Source organism: Lissotriton vulgaris, chromosome 9 (genome assembly GCF_964263255.1).
Source record: "Lissotriton vulgaris chromosome 9, aLisVul1.2, whole genome shotgun sequence".
NCBI lineage: Eukaryota > Metazoa > Chordata > Amphibia > Caudata > Salamandridae > Lissotriton > Lissotriton vulgaris.
In genome coordinates, this window is record NC_141697.1 from 422,724,516 (window position 1) to 422,742,599 (window position 18,084).

The 18,084-nt window shown below is 43.9% G+C and overlaps 1 protein-coding gene across 1 annotated transcript in view; it reads right to left on the reverse strand.

Annotated features, from left to right (window-relative positions):
- The window catches only part of CDC42BPB (CDC42 binding protein kinase beta), a 900,025-nt gene that overhangs the window by 586,392 nt on the left and 295,549 nt on the right, over positions 1-18,084 (reverse strand). The window contains exon 8 of the mRNA XM_086937841.1: positions 8,829-9,077. Coding sequence (XP_086793967.1) covers positions 8,829-9,077 — 249 coding nt within the window. The remainder of the gene's footprint in view (positions 1-8,828; positions 9,078-18,084) is intronic.

Here is an 18,084-nt window from a genome sequence, read left to right on the forward strand (position 1 = left end):
CAGACCATTTTACGAGGACCTGTAATCCTTGCAGGTGAGCCCCCCCCATCCGTCCATGGAAGCATCAGATGTCATGACCAACCTTGGTTTAAGCATGAGAAAAGAGAGACCTTGTGAAAGATTGTCTTTGACCGTCCACCAGGATATTGCTGAGACCATCCTTGAAGTGATTTATATGACTTCCTCGAATGATCCTTGAGATTGCCTCCATTGAGCGTCAAGCTCCTCCTGGAGAGGCCTCATCATTAAGCGGCAATATGGAATCAGCGGGATACAGGTTGACATCATCACAAGCATTGATTTGTATTTTCTTACTGAAACGCACCTTTTTGCGGACAGACCCCGGACTGTCCTTTGCAGTCGTAGATTTCTTTCTTTTGTGGGAAAAGCTTTCTAGAGTGTAGGGTCCCGAGTTGCTCCTAGAAACACTACTGACCTGGAGGGATCCAGGGAGGACTTCTCCCAGTTGATTCTGAGTCCGAGGGAGCGAAAGAGTTGGACACAGGCATACGCCGATCTCTTGGCGGCTTGAAGCGATGGGGCTTTGACCAACCAGTCGTCTAGATAAGGGAATACTTGATGACGGATTCGCCGTAGAAAGGCAGGCACCTGAGCCAAGCACTTGGTGAAGACTCTCGGAGCCGATTTCAGCCTGAAAGGAAGTACTTGAAATTGGTATTGCACCCTGCCACCTCGAACCTCAGAAATTGTCGATGTTTTGGATGAATGGGAACATGAAAATATGCGTCCAGAAGATCCAGTGATGACATATAGTCTCTTGTATCCATTAGAAGCAGAATTTCCTGAAACAATAACATTCTGAAAGGTTGGGATTTGATGAACTGGTTCAGTGATCTTCAGTTCATTAACTGCCTCCATTTTCCCGTCTTTCTTTTTATCAAAAAGAAGTGGGAATAAAACCCCCGATTGTGTTGATCGGGCGGCACTTCTTCGATTGCCTGCTTGGTTAAGAGCAACTGGACCTCCTTCTTGAGAATACGGAGATGGCAATGAGAAGTCCTTTCTGAAGGCATGTTCTGAGGCTGTCAAACAAGTTCCAGGGCGTGATCATGGAGAAATAAGTCTAACACCCACTTCCCGGAAGATAGAAGTTTCCAGTTTTTGAAGAATTTTGAGCATATTAAGCCAAATTGAAGTGGGACTGCGGTAGCAGGGAACAGTGAAACCTCAATGTCTCTTGTTAGAATCGTGAGCCATACCTCCTGATGGTTGGTGTGGACGTGCTGCTGGTCTAGAGTAGGTCAATGTTGAGGTTTGCTGAAAGGGCTGAGAAGTGTACTGTGTATGAAAACCCTGTTGGTGATAAGGCTAGAAACGCTGTTGAAGCTGACAGATAGAGATATTGATCTCTGCCTCGGAAAGAAGAAAATCTTTTTGCTGAAGGTTTCCCAAGGAATTAGCTGTCTCCATATCCTTTTTGATTGATTGCAAAGCTTCAGCCACGTTTCCCAAAAAGCAACTCACTATCGAAAGGCATGTCGAGAAGTTTTGCCTGAACATCCGGTCGAATGGCAGTAGCCTTCAGTCAATCTTGCAGTCTCAGTACCACTGCTCCTGCCATATGTCTGAAGGCCGTTGACTAAATGTCCATGGCCACGTCAATCATTTCTGAGAAAGCCTTTTCACCCTCCGATAGTACTTCACTTGCTTCCTTCTTGTCTTCTGGAAGGAATTCGAGCAAAGCTGAGATGTCAGACCACATTTGGCGGTCATACCTCCCAAGGAGAAACAAGGCGTTGGAGGCTCTGATAGCAGTGGCTAACAAAGTGGAGAACCTTTTGCCAATGTTATTCCAACGGTACCCTTCCTTGTCAAGGGGAGTAGAGCACGGAGAGGGAGGATTCTTTGACTACCTTTGAGCTGCCTGCATAATGACCGAATCAGGCCGGGAATGCCTGATGAGGCACAGGAGAGTCTTCAGGGACCTTGTACTTCTTGTCCAACTGCGGTACTACAGGAGGAACAGAAGCTGGCGTTTTCATTAATTTCAAGCCTTCTTGCCACAAGAAGTCCACAATGGAGATGTAACAAGAGGAACGTTATGTAGTAGGCCTAAATCATATAAAAAACACTTGGTTTGTTTAATGGGCATGGGAAGGTCGAAGCGCCTGGAGACGCACTCTAGCTAATCGTGAAACCCGCCGATATCTGCGGGTGGAGAGTCAGCTAAGGGTGGAGACGGTGGAGTGGGGATCGCATAGTCATACCACTTGTTATGGATATCCTGGCCCAAACACAATTCCCCTTCCTCCATCACCATCACCACCCCCTTTTGTACCGCTTTGTTCGCCATAAATTGGCAGGGTATGCTCAGACGCGAGTCCCTTGCTCACTTTGCCACTGGATTCAAGCAAGCCTGGCTGAAGACGGCTGTAATGCCAGAAACCGGTCCTAGGAAGCTTGTTTCCGGTCCAGGGAAGGTATGGCTTGGCAGTTCGGGCTGGACTGTTCCCATGAGGCACAGGGTCAGACTGATTTGCATATGGCCATGTCTGAACTGGGGTGGCAGAGTGGGCTAAAGAACGGTGATGGATTAAACCCAGATCTGTTGACTGGGTGTGAGTGTTTGATTGGTTCAGATGCTCCGTCCATCACCACCCCCTTTTTTGTACCACAACTGCGGTACTACAGCAGGAATAGAAGCTGGTGTTTTCATTAATTTCAAGCTTTCTTACTACAAGAAGTCCACAATGGAGATGTAACAAGAGCAACGTTATGTAGTAGGCCTAAATCATATAAAAAACACTTGGTTTGTTTAATGGGCATGGGAAGGTTGAAGCGCCTGGAGACGCACTCTAGCAGATCGTGAACTCCGCCGATATCTGCGGGTGGAGAGTCAGCTGAGGGTGGAGACGGTGGAGTGGGGATCGCATAGTCATCCCACTCGTTATGGATATCCTGGCCCAAACGCAATTCCCCTTCCTCCATCTGTGGGTCATTATCAACTTGACTTTGTGCAGGAACGTGAGCAGGAGTTGGTACAGTGCTGCTCTTCTGCAGCAGAGGTAGCACCCGCAATGCTGGAGGGGTGACTTCCTGAGCGGGAGGTGGAGGAGGAGCAGAATTTACTTCCGGAAATCTTTTATAGTAGTCATTGAACATTAGCCGGAACTCAGACACCAATGAAATGGGGACATTAAAGAAGGGTTCTTGCTATGGATAGTGTTCTTGGAAAGTGTCCAAACAATAAGAAGTGGGACGTTCCCTATCTGAAAAAGAATAGTCTCTTTCCAGATAAGTGGATGGATCCTCCATTATCTCTTCATCCTCTTGAGTCCTGGCACTTCATTTTGAGTTGCGAAGGACTGTAAGCAGACCCGAAGGGTCTACCATCTTCAGACTCCTGAAAACCTAGGAGATGTGCAGGAGGCAGAGGAGAAACCTTTGAGAAATAATGCATCAGGGAAGGTGCCGGTTTCAAAAGCAGACCAATCTTCACCACCGTCGACGGGTGGATAGCTGACGGTGGTAAACGAACCTGTTGATACGACGACGGTGAAACTCTAGTCGATGGAGATGGTATCGCCGTCATTGACCGCCCTTAAGCCATCACCGCTGTTGTCAACGCGGCCGCCGTCATTGTCTTGACAGTAGACACAGTAGGTGTCTCTGACAAAACTGTTGACGGGACGCCCACAGGAGCAGAGCCGGAGGTCGCAGAAGGTGATATCTTAGTCGACAGGCCAGTCGACTGGCTTTTTCTGTCAATTGAAGAATCCCTGGGATGAGATAGAGGCATCGACAGAGGGGCAGAACCTGACCTCTGATGAGGAGGGACTAGACTGGCTTTTTTACCTCCTTTCTCCTCAACTCTCTCCTTACAATGAGATCTGGGCTTTTGGGGCCCTTAAGAGATGCAGAAAACCCTTCTTCTTTTCGCTTCTTGGAGGAGGTATGGGGCTTCTTCTCAGCCTCAGAATCAGAGTCCTTTGCTGCTTTCTTCCTTTGCAGCCAGAGAAGCAGCCTACCGTCATGGTCCTTCAGGGTTTTTGAGGAAAAAGTAAGACAGTACTTGAATTCTCTGGGCTTATGATCTGGGTAAAGACAGTAGAGGCATTCTTTATGTGGGTTCTCAGAATAAATTCTGGACTTTCCACAAGTCTTACAGGGCTATAAAACACTTTTTTTGAGTCTGACATAATGAAGAAAAAATGGGTACTCACTCTCCCGACTGGTACCTCAGAAGAAAAATGAGCACAGAGATCATTCTTTAGCTGGGAAGGAGATTCTATAGTCTACGCTCTGATTGGCTGGAGTTTATATGTTTTATAATAATGGTTATTGGTTACTGAAGTTAATGAATTCTTTTGGGCCTTTCAATGTTAAGCTTTAATACTGCTATTTTACTGTTATCGTGGGACTCCCACCATGAGGACGGGGAAGATTCAAGCATGTCAATCTATAAAAGATACAATACTGGAGAACCAATCATACAACACAGTACTGCTCTATCCCTGCAGCACAGCATATCTACCTGATGCAGGCCAAGGGTGAGTTACGCACACAACAGCGGAACTTAAAGAAAGGCAGTGGGCTTTTAGGCCGCACTCCAGTGACATTGGGTAAAAAGGTCCTGTTCACTACTACTGATCACTACTAGATATGCCGTCACCACTGCGCACACACAGTTCCAGTCCTGGTAAAGTCAGTAGCCTTGCACTCCTATGAGGGTAGCACTTTGGGCGCCCCTCCGAGTATAACAAGACCGAAATCCATGAGACAGTCCTATGTCATGGTGCCCATGCATGATCCATGTCTGCCTATGACAAAACAACAACAACATCGGTAACAGTATAGTTTGGCACTCATGGCAGTGGTAGACTTTTTCAATCATGCAGAGGACTATTCTGTCCCAACACCATGTCCATGAAAAAATATTGGATACACTGCTGGAGCAGCCCATAGAGCTCACCCAGACCCGTCTAAGTGTCACACTGGGACCTATTGCTCAGCCTAGGCAGTACATAGTCACCAGCTCACATCGAATGACAAATTTTGAAGTATCATGCGGTCTTGGATGGTCTGAGAGAAGTGCGTAAGCCTTCGGGAATAGTAGGCAGCAATTGGGCAGAGTCCTTACGTGTGTTGAAGTAGTAGACAAACAAGCAGCTGGCACGGACCGAGAGCAGGCCAACGATAGCAGATGAGACCATGCAGTTGCCAAAGATTTTGATGAGTTGCATGGTCCGGTTGAGTGATGGGGAAAATATTCAGGTTTATATTTCTGGTGGATGCTTGATCCACCAGACTTTCTGGTATTTGATGTTGCATCAAGAGTGTTGGGTTACCCGGAGCAGGGCAATGGCAATGAGCTAGCTGTCTGTTTACTGGATGCCCTGGAACATGGCTTTGCTCATGCCCAAAGCAGTGTAATTGTCAAGGCTTCTTTAGAAAGCAGAAGGGGCTCTTAGTGGATCTAACTAGGTTGTGTGAACTGCTTGAAAACATTTATTTTCACCTCAATGTGGAGTAGCTGGAGGCCAGGGACCTCTGCAACACCACATCAAAGGAGGCACTTTCCTCAGTGGCAGGCCCAGGGTGTGAGACCAAGCTAGCGTCTAGAGAAGTGTTCAGACCACTGGCATCTAGAAGGTCCTCACACCAGTTATCATCAGTTTAGTGAGGTACATGGCCATCCCCAAACTTCAAGTTGGTTGTTGCCTGTATCCGTCCCAAAAAGGTTGTGGATTACCTGAGCCCATCCTTGATCTTAAGGAGGTATGTCAAATCCTGATGGGTAGCCAAAAGGCTGCTGGGTGCGACCTCGCTCGAGACGAGATTGGCTCAAAGTTAGATAGCATAATCGCTGTGCTTCTTCCTCTGTTGTTGATCCAGAGCAGGGCATGGCACCGGGACTGAAGTCAGCACCAAAGCCAGTGCAAAACGTGTAGCAAGTTCGGAGGTTTCAGCTGGAGCCGAAGGCAAACCCGCTGGTAGGACTTCAGTTGGAAGTCCTTGCAGTTCACTGGGGCCGAAGGTGCACCGGAGGGAGCCGTGCGGGTGCCAAAGGGACGTTTCTCAGTCTGATGGGTTGTCAAACAGCGACTTCGACCAATGTCATCTTGCGAAATGCTTTGTCCACAGCATTGCTTCGCAAAAGGGCTCTATGTGCTGCAGTGCTACAGATGGCCTCAGAAATTTGGGTTGGCTAGGGCCAGGCGCCTGAAATGGCTTGGAAGGCAACTGAGTTTGGGAGTGAGACCAAGAGGCACGTTTACTTCTTTGTGACTTTCATGAGTTCAGAGGTGGTGTCAAGAAGCAGAGTCCCACTTGGATTTCCTATACTTCTTTTATGACTTACCTAATGACTGCTAGTATAACAAAGAGCTGCCGCAGGGAATGACTTCTGAAACGGGAAGGGGACGTTCCACTTGGCCTCCACTGGTCACGGTGTGGAGTTTTCAGTGTTTGGTGATGTAAAGCTTTGTCTCGCTGTCCCATATGGCATTTGGGTACATCTGGGCAAAATCACTGCAAACCAAAAATAAACCTGAAGGGATCTTTCACAGATATTTGCTTGCGACAGTCTCTACATGGCTTAAACCCTGTAGTTTTAGGGTGTGACTAATCCCTTACACACTGGTATCATTTTAGTGACAAGTTTGGAGAGCATTATCTCGATCAGAGACAAGGGTAGCTCTGGATCAAAGTCTGGAGGGACAGAATTAAAGTAACTGACATCAGTGTAAAAGCGGTCACTTCCAAAGCAGAATATTAACAGGGAGCAATACCCAATTACCAGAAAACAGGAGTACGTCTAAAATGTTGCCGGATCTAGCACGATACCTGGGGAATATTCAAAATATGAGGAATCTGCAATTAGATGTATGCATTTGAAAGGTACTTATTAAAGGTACTTATTTATTTTGACCAGCATCTCCTCTGGACAAAAGAAGATTTAAACATTTAGATATTGTATCAATATATTGAATTAGAGGAGCAAAGAAAAAAATTATATAGCCATGACATATGTTTCATTTCTGTTACCTTGGTTGCCATCCTTTTGAATGGTGTTACCATTAAAATGAGCACCACAAATGTTGTCATTATATTAGCTTCACTTTTCTTAAGAATCTGACCACAATGAACTGAGGTTAGTAGTAGCTAGTAAGAGTGGTTTGTTAAGAACTTTCAGTTGATCTGTTTTATGTGGCTCTGTAACATATACCAGGTATTTTTTGTTATAGATTTGCCATCTCGCATCTTGTTTCCGCAACACAATCTTAACTTCTGACCAATGCAAAAAATGATTGGATGGAAAAATGTCAAGTCTTGATAGAAATAATTTACAAAGACAAAAACTAAATTGCGAGAACAAATAAAAATAATAATAAGTTATTTTCAATTATTAAGATGAACTCAAATTCAAGAAACAAGAATAATTATTAATGAGGTTGTGCATACTCTATTTCACCATGTTGCGCCCAAAGAGAAAGTTGAAAGAGTACTGACCAACCCTTACAATTCACCTGAAAGTAATGCCCCTAATGTGGATTAAACAAGCCCATCTTCAAGCAATTCAATCAGAAACGTATGTCCTTTCAAAGGGTGCAAATGGAAATCAAAGGAATCAAGATTGAAGAACAATATGAGCAGGGGATGCCCACAGACATGAACCAAAATCTGGGGGTGATGGAACGACTCCTGTGGTAGAATATACACTCCACCCTTCAACGCTGGGCCCTAGTGGGGTGTCTGCCTCCTAGGAAGGGATGGGGAGGGCCTTTAGGAATGGGGGGGGGGTGTATCCCATTGACAAGAAAGTTACCAATACTATAAGTAACCAATGGGATGTGTATCTTGTGTTATACTTCTTATGATCTTTTGATTCCAATAAAAATAATTTAAAAAGATAGAAAACTGCTAAACCAATGTATGGATTCTTAGTATATAATATATTGAAACAGGAATTTGCAACTTAATAGCTTAACCTTGACAGAGGACCTGTGCAAAACATCCCTCCAACTAATACTTGAGAAATATGAAGTTATGAAACCTCTGGCATTAGAGTAGAAAGGAGGCGCTTATGCAGAGTTTCCATAACAACTTGGATAAATTCAGTTAGGTGTAGGGCACCATCTGGTTACAAGAGACCATGCGACTACCGGCTCTCTGAAACCACCATGGTGATAGTGAAATAGATAATTGAAAAAGCATATCACAACCTGTAGTATATTTGGTCTTCTATCACCATCAGATCCAGCAGTCCCCCTATGAACAACGTGTGGTAATGGTTTGACTGCAATGTTGTCAAACTTGCAAAATGGCTTTTGTTCAAGAATAGATGTCACTAGCTGCAAGAACACCTGGATATCTCTGAGGAGGGACAAATGTGACAAAACAGACATGTGCACAGAGCTAATTATGAATTCCTCTCCTTCTACTGCCATAGCCTTTGTAAAAACACTGGACGAGCAGCTCAGGTCAAATGGAGAATCATGAACATGCAGTGCATCTTTCCCATCACATAAGCTGGTTACTTCTATTTAGCACTCACAAAGGCATATGGAAGTAAATATTCTGGAGGTCTATGGTTCATTACCAATTCTCCAAATGAAAAAAGGACAAGATCTGCATACCAATGGACACCTTGACTCACAATGTCTGAAAACAAAAAACCTACGTGTCCAATTTAGTACAATATAACACAAATATTTTTAGAGATAGGCGATAAGTAAATGACATTTAAAAAAAAAAAAAAAAGGAGGCTGTGAAATTATCTTAACAGATACAAAAATCCTAGAACTAACATTTGCTCTGAACAAAAACTTGACATTATTTTTCTAATGATATAAAATACAGCTTACAGGATTCCTTAGTACATCATCATCTACATCAAAGTTTGAGGTATCTGACGGACTGCTGACATCTGGGATGTAAGGTGCTTCAAGATTTCGAATATTTTCCCAGTTTATTCCATCAAAAAAAGAATGCGCCTTGAAATCATCAATTCCATTTTGTCCCAGGCGGCGCTCCCTTCCACAAATCAGTCGCTGGATGAGATCTTTTGCTGTTTCAGATATGTCTGGGACATGCGATGGGAACTGAAAACGCTCCTAAAATACAAGTTTAAAGAATTATTTCAGTGCGGCCATTACACAATGTAGACAAATTAAAATCTATCAACGCAGATTGTGTCCAATATTGGTTCTCCTACTACCACTTCTGCCCCATCAAGAGCCTTGCTGTACATCAGCAGTATAAAATAAAACTGTGATTTGAAGAAAAAAACAGCCACAGAATGTGCTACATCATGATTTTAAAATAATTGTAAATTATTTAAAGAATACTTTTAATGTCCTTTGATCTTTACACTTGCGACGAGGGTTGGAGAAATGTGCCACACATGTTGAAACAAGTTTTGAAGGTGGAACTTGCAATGTTGCTTGAACAACAGATCATTGAACCAATAGAAGCCTCAGAATGGTTGGTTCCCATTGTGGTGGCATCCAAAGGAGATGGGAAGATCCTGTTATGTACTGACTTGTGCGATTTGAACAAGTGCATCAGGGTGTATAGACAACCATTACCAAACATTTCTGAAATGCTAACTATGGAGGGTAAAGGAGTTGTCTTCAGTGTTCTGGACATTTCCTCCGCTTATCATCAAGTCAATCTACACAATCAGTCTCGTCATCTAACATCTTTTGTGACTCCATTCGGAGCTTTTCGTTATAAAAGGATGCCTTTCTGACTAGCATCAGCGTCAGCTGTTTTTCAAAGGGTGATGAAGAACATTTTTGGAGACTTGAAGCATGTATTATGTTTCCAAGATGATGTGCTCATTGTGAGAGATAGTAACCACAGTCATGACAAATTGTTTGAGGAAGTGATGTTGCGATTAGAAAAGTATGGTCTAACTGAAGAAAAAAAAGTGCTGAATTAGAAAGAAGAAGTTACGTATTTAGGTCATACTATCAATGCCAAGGGAATTAATCCCCCAAAAAAGTATTGTGGCAGCTGTTGAAAATGCACGCAGACCTGACTAAGGATGAATTGAAATCATTCTTAGGGTTAGCGGAATACTGCTCTAAGTATGTACAAGAAATTACGGAAATTGTTGAACCTTTGAGATGATTGATGAAAAATGGAGCAGAGTATGATTGGACAGTAGAGTGTGAATGTTCTTTTACCAATATAAAAAAATCTATAATGTGTGCCCCGACCATAGGTCTTTTTGATGTGACAAGAAAAACATACATTACCACTGATGCTAGTAATGTTGGGATTGGTGCTGTCCTTACTCAGGTTCATGAAGGAGTTGAAAATCTAATTGGATTCGCGTAGGAGTTTACAGGGTGCTGAAACTAGCTATTCTGTGATCGAAAGGGAGGCTTTAGCCTGTTGTTGGGGAATTAATCATTTCAGGTTTTATGTGTGGGGAATTCCTTTTAGGTTAAGAACCGATCACAAACCTTTGACTTACATTTTTAAAGGTGGACGAGGTTTGGAAGGAAATGTTACACCTCTTATTACAAGGTGGTTATTAAGCATGCTGGAGTACAACTTTGAGATTGAATTTGTGAAAGGCAGTAATTGCTGATTACTTATCTAAGATGCCTGTGGAAGAAATTGTTTCTGAGATTGGCTATAGTGAAGTATTGTCAATTGGAGGGGAATTATCCATTGTTGCTGATGAATGGACTATTGCCAGAGAAGATGACTATGTGATGAAAGAAGTTGAGGTAAAGATTCTGCATGGATGGGATGATAGGGATGCTCAGAGAGTGGCTATGCGTGAATATTTCATAGTTAAAGATGAGTTAAGCATCGTTGGTGTTAGGTGGAGAAGGAGAAGTCAGTTTGTTCCTCCCTTTAGAATTCGATCTAGAATTCTTGATATCATTCACGAAGGTCATCTTGGACGTAGTGCTATGAAGAGAAGAGTAACAGAGGTGTTTTGGTGGCCGGGTGTTGATCATGATGTGGAGGAAAGAGTGAAGAATTCTGTGGCATGTGCTAACCGTGATGAAACTAAAGTGATTAGACAACCTCCCTTAGAAGTGTCAAGCTTTCCTGGTAAACCTTGGGAAAAGGTAGCAATTGATATTTTTGGGACCTGTGGGAAAGTTAGGAACTGCCAACAAATGTATTATTGAGTTAGTGGATTACCATTCCAAATGGTTTGTGATCAAAACTGTGCCAGAGGTGAATACATAAGTGGTTATTGATTTCATGGAAGAGATTTTTATGGATCAGGGCTTACCGAAGACCATTGTTTCTGATAATAGGGTACAGTTTGTGTCCAAGGAAATGGAGTCTTATTTGACTGGGTTAGGAATTGTCCATGAAAGAGTAGTGCGTTTCCGTCCACAAGCCAATGGTCTAGTGGAAAGAGTGAATCGTTTGATTATGGAAAATATACAATTGTCATTGATGATGTATTTTAGAGCATATAATATTAATGAATTGTTTAAAAACTGTACATGTATTTGTATGTTCTTTTATGGTTAAAACCAACCGAAATAAAGTTTTTGAACGAACGAACAATTGCCATTGGCCAACCAATTGTCATGGAAAAAGGAGTTAAGGAGAATCATGTGGCCACATAGAATCACTCCTCATTCGGTAACTGGTGTTTCACCGATTGTTTCCCTCAATGGCAGGGTGACAAATACTAAGGAGTGCCCAGTATGGTTGAAAGATGATGTGGAAATTGTTGTGGATCGTCAAGAAATAAAGAAGAATGTGATGAAGTCACACAGTAAGAATGTTTCATACTACAATAAGAGGATGGGGGTGAAACAATCTCGGTTGGTGTCTGGAGATTGGATTGTGGTGAGAAAGAAGGGTTTTATCCATAAAGGTGAAAGTAAAAATTCTGATCCTTGTAAAGTGAAAGAAGTCAAACGAAATGTTGTAGTTCTTGAAAATGGAACAACTAGGAGTATAGGGGGATGTTTGTAAAATATGAGGTAACTTTCGATCCTTTAAAATGTCATCATCATCATCATCTTTGGTAGGAGTTAAACTGTTCTGTTTTTGTTAATTTGCCTTGACTGTGGTAATATGATATTTTGTTCCATTATTATATTGTATAGTTCTTCCAATAATATCTTTTATTAGTATAACATTTCTTTTCAAGGTGATATAAGGGGGAGATGTGTGGAGACATACTTAGCTTAGATCATAGAATGTTATGATGTCAGGCTTGAGAGAGAACGTGACAGTGGAACTGAAGAAGCGGTTGAGCTGGGAGCTCAGCTGGGGATGTCGCCAGAAAATAAAACTATTTGAAGAATACTTTTAATGTCCTTTGATCTTTACACCTTGCCCACAATTTGGCACTCCATGCACATACTGCTAGTAGTGAGGACACCCTTCACACTATACACAAATTACCAGACAACACAGAAGTTACAGCACCATGACTCACGACAAAAAACCCACATACACATCTCAAAGTCTACTTTTCTCTAAGCAAACAATCTCATTCCCACCGCCAACAACAGCCACAAGCACAATTCTATGTCAGAATCCGGAAGCAAAAATGATGTATGCTCTCTTCCTTTTAAAATTAACAGCAGCCAATTTCTGCGAACATATAAAAAAAACTTCTATTCCGTGAGCCCTTGGGCATTGGGTAAAGATCACAACAGTTTAAGCTAATAGGCAAACAGTTCAAAGCAACATCCAATCAGGACACCACATATTGTCATGTAGTCCATCATCAGAGTCCCACAGTCCTCTTTCTTCACTGCTCACAGCCAAGTTAAGTGCCCTTTCCTTGCCTCTGCGCTCGGTTCGGTTTTTGCCTTGCATGATTTTGATTAATGCTATTGTGCTATCTTGTTTTGGCTTTTGCTCTGCACTGTGTTGTTTCCCTTTTAGGTTAACGCACCACAGGACCACTCTGTGCTCTCTTCGCTGCTAAATTACGGTCTGATCCTCCGCCAGCTAGGTCGTGCCTGTGAGGCACATCGACATAAGGTCTCTATCCCCACAGCAATCAGGTTGAGCTCACGCTCTGCGTTTGGAGCCTTGACAACCTGGAGAGAGCCACCCCAAAGATTCTGGGGTTCGAAGCCCGCGTGGGGCCCCTCTTTTGATGTGCATTGAGCGCCCGTGTCTCAGTTCAGTATATTTAAGAGTATTTGTGTGCGTGTGACACCTCGTGAGGGTCAGTATTCCCCCACTTTTGCTCTGGTGGACCAGCCTCCTGCTAAAGAGGTTTTCAAATGCAGCGCGCTACACACGAGGGACACCACCTCCAAGGCTTGTTCCCCTTCAGATTTAAAGCACCAGGGGAGGGTGTCCCAGAGCTTAGACCCACAGCAGTGAGGCATTGCCAACCTAAACTTTGCCTGGTTGTCTCTCAACTCTTCTGAAAGCAGTATTGTATCTGCCTGGCCCTCCCATGGAGTGTTTCGACTAGTTTATCTAGCGAGTAGTTTGGACAACACGTCCCCTACTGGAAGCACTATGGAGGCATTTGATGATTCACGGGGGATCCACTTGAATACCTGCCTTTTGATGATGACTTTTACGAGGCAGTGGATGCCTCAATGTATAGGGCAGTAGTGGAGGGAATCACCTGGACCCAGCACTGCTCCCCCTTCCAATTCTCCAGACCCACAGATACCTGGGGTTACCGATGATAACCAGTGTCCATCGAGACCATGGCTCCCTTCTTACCCCCCACTTAACCCTCTAAACCGACCCCTGGGTCTGACCAATTAGATCCCAATAACATCATTTACCCCAGGTCGGAGGAGTGGACCCCTTCTGAGAAGGTTGCCTCATATGTGGAGGCAAACATCTGCAAACCTCTGAAGGAGGAGGCTCAAAGCCGCCTTCGTGCGGATTGCCCCCGTCCTTCTCTCTCTGGGAAGGTGACTATGACTAATCTCTAATTGGCTGGATAGTGCACCACGGAAATTTAAAACCGCTTAAAGCGGTTATGCCGTGCTCCTAGGAATCACTCCCCGCTCACGGATAGGAATAACACCTTAGTGTATGACCGCTTCCATCCGCAACCATTGAAGCAGCATCTACCATACTCTCAATTACTGAGGACAAAAAGGATAGTCTCGGACCCCATCAAGGAAGTGGAACAGTCTAAAAATATGATACAAAGATTCAGACAAAGCGGATATCCGGAGGAGCTCTTAACACCAGCGTCTAATCGAGTAAAAAACAAAAACAGATCAGAACTATTAAAAGTACAACCTAAAATGAAGGAAGATAGAATGACATGTGTATGAAAACATTCAACCATGAGCAATAAAAGAAAATAGTGAAGAAACATTGGGTCCTTTTAAAAATGGAGCAGGATTTTAGAAATATCTTTGAGAAAGAACCGATATTTGCATACACTAGAGGCAAAAACATCAGCTAAATTATCAGGCACTCCACAAAGAACAGCGACAAAATACCATACAGCATAAAATCAAATTACAAGTAAAAGCTTCGTGTGATACTTCCAACATTATATACATGCTCAAATGCCCATGTGGGAAAGCCTACATTGGACAATCGGAACAGAAACTGAAAACCCGATTGAATGAACATAAAAGTAACATAAGGACTAAACTAATTAAATCCACGGTAGCTATCCATTTTGTCGAAGCACAACACCATATTAGCCAGTTGAAAGCCTGCATACTGGAGATTGTAGAAAAGGCGGAAGGCAGAAACAATAAGAACACCTTACTTCAAAGGAAAAACTATTGGAATTACCATTTGAATACCCTTAAGGCAAATGGAATGAAAAAAGAATAGAGTTTCAATGTTATATCTAAATCAGAAGTTGATAAATATCATGAACCTCAGGCGAACTACTAAAGAGCTGAAAAGAGACTCTAAAGGCATATATGTGTATATTTTTGCATATGGCTATTGTATTGAGTACATACTTATCTGACTGCTAGCCACAGGGAATTGGGTGAACATCAGCACTAATTACCCAGGACGAGTGATGTATTACGATATGTGGTATTTTAAGAGAGTACAGGATAATACAATGTGATGACCTGGGCTGCTCTATATATGTAAAAGTCTTGGAGGTTACAGGGTATTACAGCATGTCAATAAGATTTTGTTATAAGGTATAAAATAGGTGTCTACCTACACCGCAGACCGCTAAATACAACCACTTTATAGGAGTGAAAACTTTATTAATCAACACAGAAACAAGTTCAAGCAAGAAATGGTGTAAAGAATGAGATTTATTTTGGATTTATTTTGGATTTATTTTGGCTGTAGACACAGCAATTTGACCTGTGCCCGAGGAGACACCCCATGGAGGTGGGGTTGCGACCACAGAGAAGGTGTCTATGACCCCAGAACTTGATACCCACCATGGCCACCTTCCTTGCCAAGTTTATCAAGGACCCCAGGAAGGGGATTAATAGGTCCTGGCGGTCTTGCCAGGATAAACTCCTGGATGCTCTTGGCCCCTTGAAAAAAAACTTTGACATGGCCTAGGATGACAAATCCACAAGCGCCATCATCTCCCCAGATGGACTTTCTGGAAGGGCGCTGCGCACCACTATATTTCATGGCAATGCTAATTGTGCTTTGTGGGAGAACCGCCGTCGTTCTTTTCTTATCAAAGTCGACCCCATGCTGGGGATTCGGCGGGTTCTGACGCCGGTGCAGTTGCTTTGGGGGGCCTCTTCGGAGAACCCTTCATAAAAGAATTGGGGGATTTTGTGAACACTTTTACGTCCCTAGATAAGGTCCAATCTTCGATGAAGCAGATCTTCCACTCTCAGGTTTTCCAGGGGCCAGGATAGTTAGGAGACACTCGTCCGACGTAGCTCTCCACAATATGCATGATTACAAGGCTCCAAGCGTGGTGTCTACCAGGACAACAGCTGTTACGCCACCTTCTACCCTACCCGGGATCAGCACATTAGAGGTAGAGGTAAAGGATCGTGCTCTGCACCTAATTCAGTTGAGTGTTATTCCACCTTCATCTCTGCGAGTTTTGGAGGGGGTGGTGGGTCGACTGACAGGTTTCGTTCATATTTTGCTCTCTGTTAACTCCAATACTTGGTTTTTGCAGACTATTCAGGGGGCTTCGGATAGAGTTCTACGGTGTCCCACACAGTCCGTACTTCCCAGACCCATCAAGTTTTCCATGCAAAAAAGTAACTTATTCTTCTGATGGATACATGTTATGTTATGTTATGGGGCATTTGTATAGCGCATTATCACCGAAGAGGTCTCTAAGCGCTGTCCGAGAGGGGCCCATAAGGAGAGGCAAAAGGTCAGGAGTGATTTACATAGTGCTCCAAGCTTCCAGGAAGAGAACAGTTTTTAATCTCTTCCTGAAGGTGAGCAAGTTGGTCTCTTTGCGTAAGCTTTCTGGGAGTCTGTTCCATAATGGTGGCATCGTAGTTGAAAAGGCTCTCACCCCCAGCGTTGAACGCTTGAAACGTGGACATACCAGGAGACAAGCTTCTGAAGACCGCAGACTCCTGCTGGGGACGTAAAGGGTCAACTTGTCCTTGATGAAGTTCGGGCCGAGCCATAAATGGCTTTGTGAAGGATACAGAGACTTTTGAACATCACTCGCTAGGATATTGGTAGCCAGTGTAAGTCCTGCATCAAGGAGTGACATGTGTCCTCCTGGGTTTTTTGAAGATCAACTTGGCTGCGTCATTCATAACGCCTTGAAGCCTGGCCAGGGATTTTTTTGGTAGCCCAAGTTAGAGGGAGTTACCATAATCCAGACGGGCCAGGATCAAAGCTGAGACCGCCGTCCAGATAGTAGAGAAGGATAGCAGCGATGACAATTTCCGGAGCTGTCGCAGCAGTCCTACACAAGTTCCTACCACTGCGGCGGCTTGTTGGGACATTGATACCGTAACACCAATTTTTATCCCTAAACTTTTTTACTACGGACGCTGGTTCTGGAAGCTGTCCCAGTTGATCAGGCCAGAACAGCTCATTCCAGGGGTTTGCTACTGTTGTGACCGCCAGCACTTCCGTTTTATCCGGGTTTAGTTTCAGAGAGTTTGCCGACATCCAATTCACTGTAAATTTCAGAATAACTTGCATTTTCACCTGCGATGTAGGCGACTGGTCTATTTGGATCAGAATTTGGGTGTCGTCTGCATAATTATATACCCTACAGTCAGCTGATTTGGCGCAGCGATTAAAGGCTATAAATAAACATTAAAGAGCAAAGGGAACAAGGCTGATCCTTGCGGTACTCCACATGTCAAGGTCCTGGATGAGATACCAGGTCGGTTAGTTGGACTCTTTGGGAGCGATCTCTAAAGAAGGAAGCTAACCAAGAGCTGGCTGTGCCCTGGATCCCCAGAACAACAATCCGCAACATAAGTTGACTATGATTCACCGTATCAAAAGCTGCGGATAGATCCAGCAGGACCAGAGCACACAGCGCCTTCCTATCTGCTCTCATTCTCATCTCGTCCAATACGGAAAGCCTAACATCTGCCTGTGGATTCCATACCTTTTGAATTGAATCCCCAAGCAGTCCCATTCTTGGAGAGGGTGCCTGCCTGCCTATATAAAAAGAACTCCAGCCACACAGAACGAGCAAAATTGCCATCCTTCATCACTTGCGAATCTAAGCAATAGTGCTTTGCAAAAGTGTGGAGGTAGGCCCAAGTTGCTGCTTTGCAGATGTCAACCACAGGGACCCCTCTAGCCAAAGAAGAAGACTTCTCTCTGGAAGAATGAGAAAAAATACCTTCAGGAGGCTCCTTCTTGGCTAAGGTGTAGCAGATCTTGATGCACAGGATTATCCACCTGGACAGGGTTTTTTTCGCCGAAAGCCTTGCTCTTCATCTTGCCCACATATCCTATGAAGAGTTGACCATCCAGCCTGAAGTCCTTGGTCCTGTCCAAGTAGAAGATCCCTGACCTCTTGGGGTCCAGGCGATAAAGTCTCTCCTCCTCCTTAGAAGGGTGAGGGAGAGGGAAGAAAGAAAGGTAAGGGGATGTGACTGACTCAGTTCCTGGGAAGGAAGAGGTAGGGAGGAAAATCTGCATCATAATAATTAGATTCTCACACTTTACCTCGGATGGGCTGGGTCAGCCCTCGCCCTCTGAACAAGATAGGAAGTCCTGACATCTGGAGCCAACACA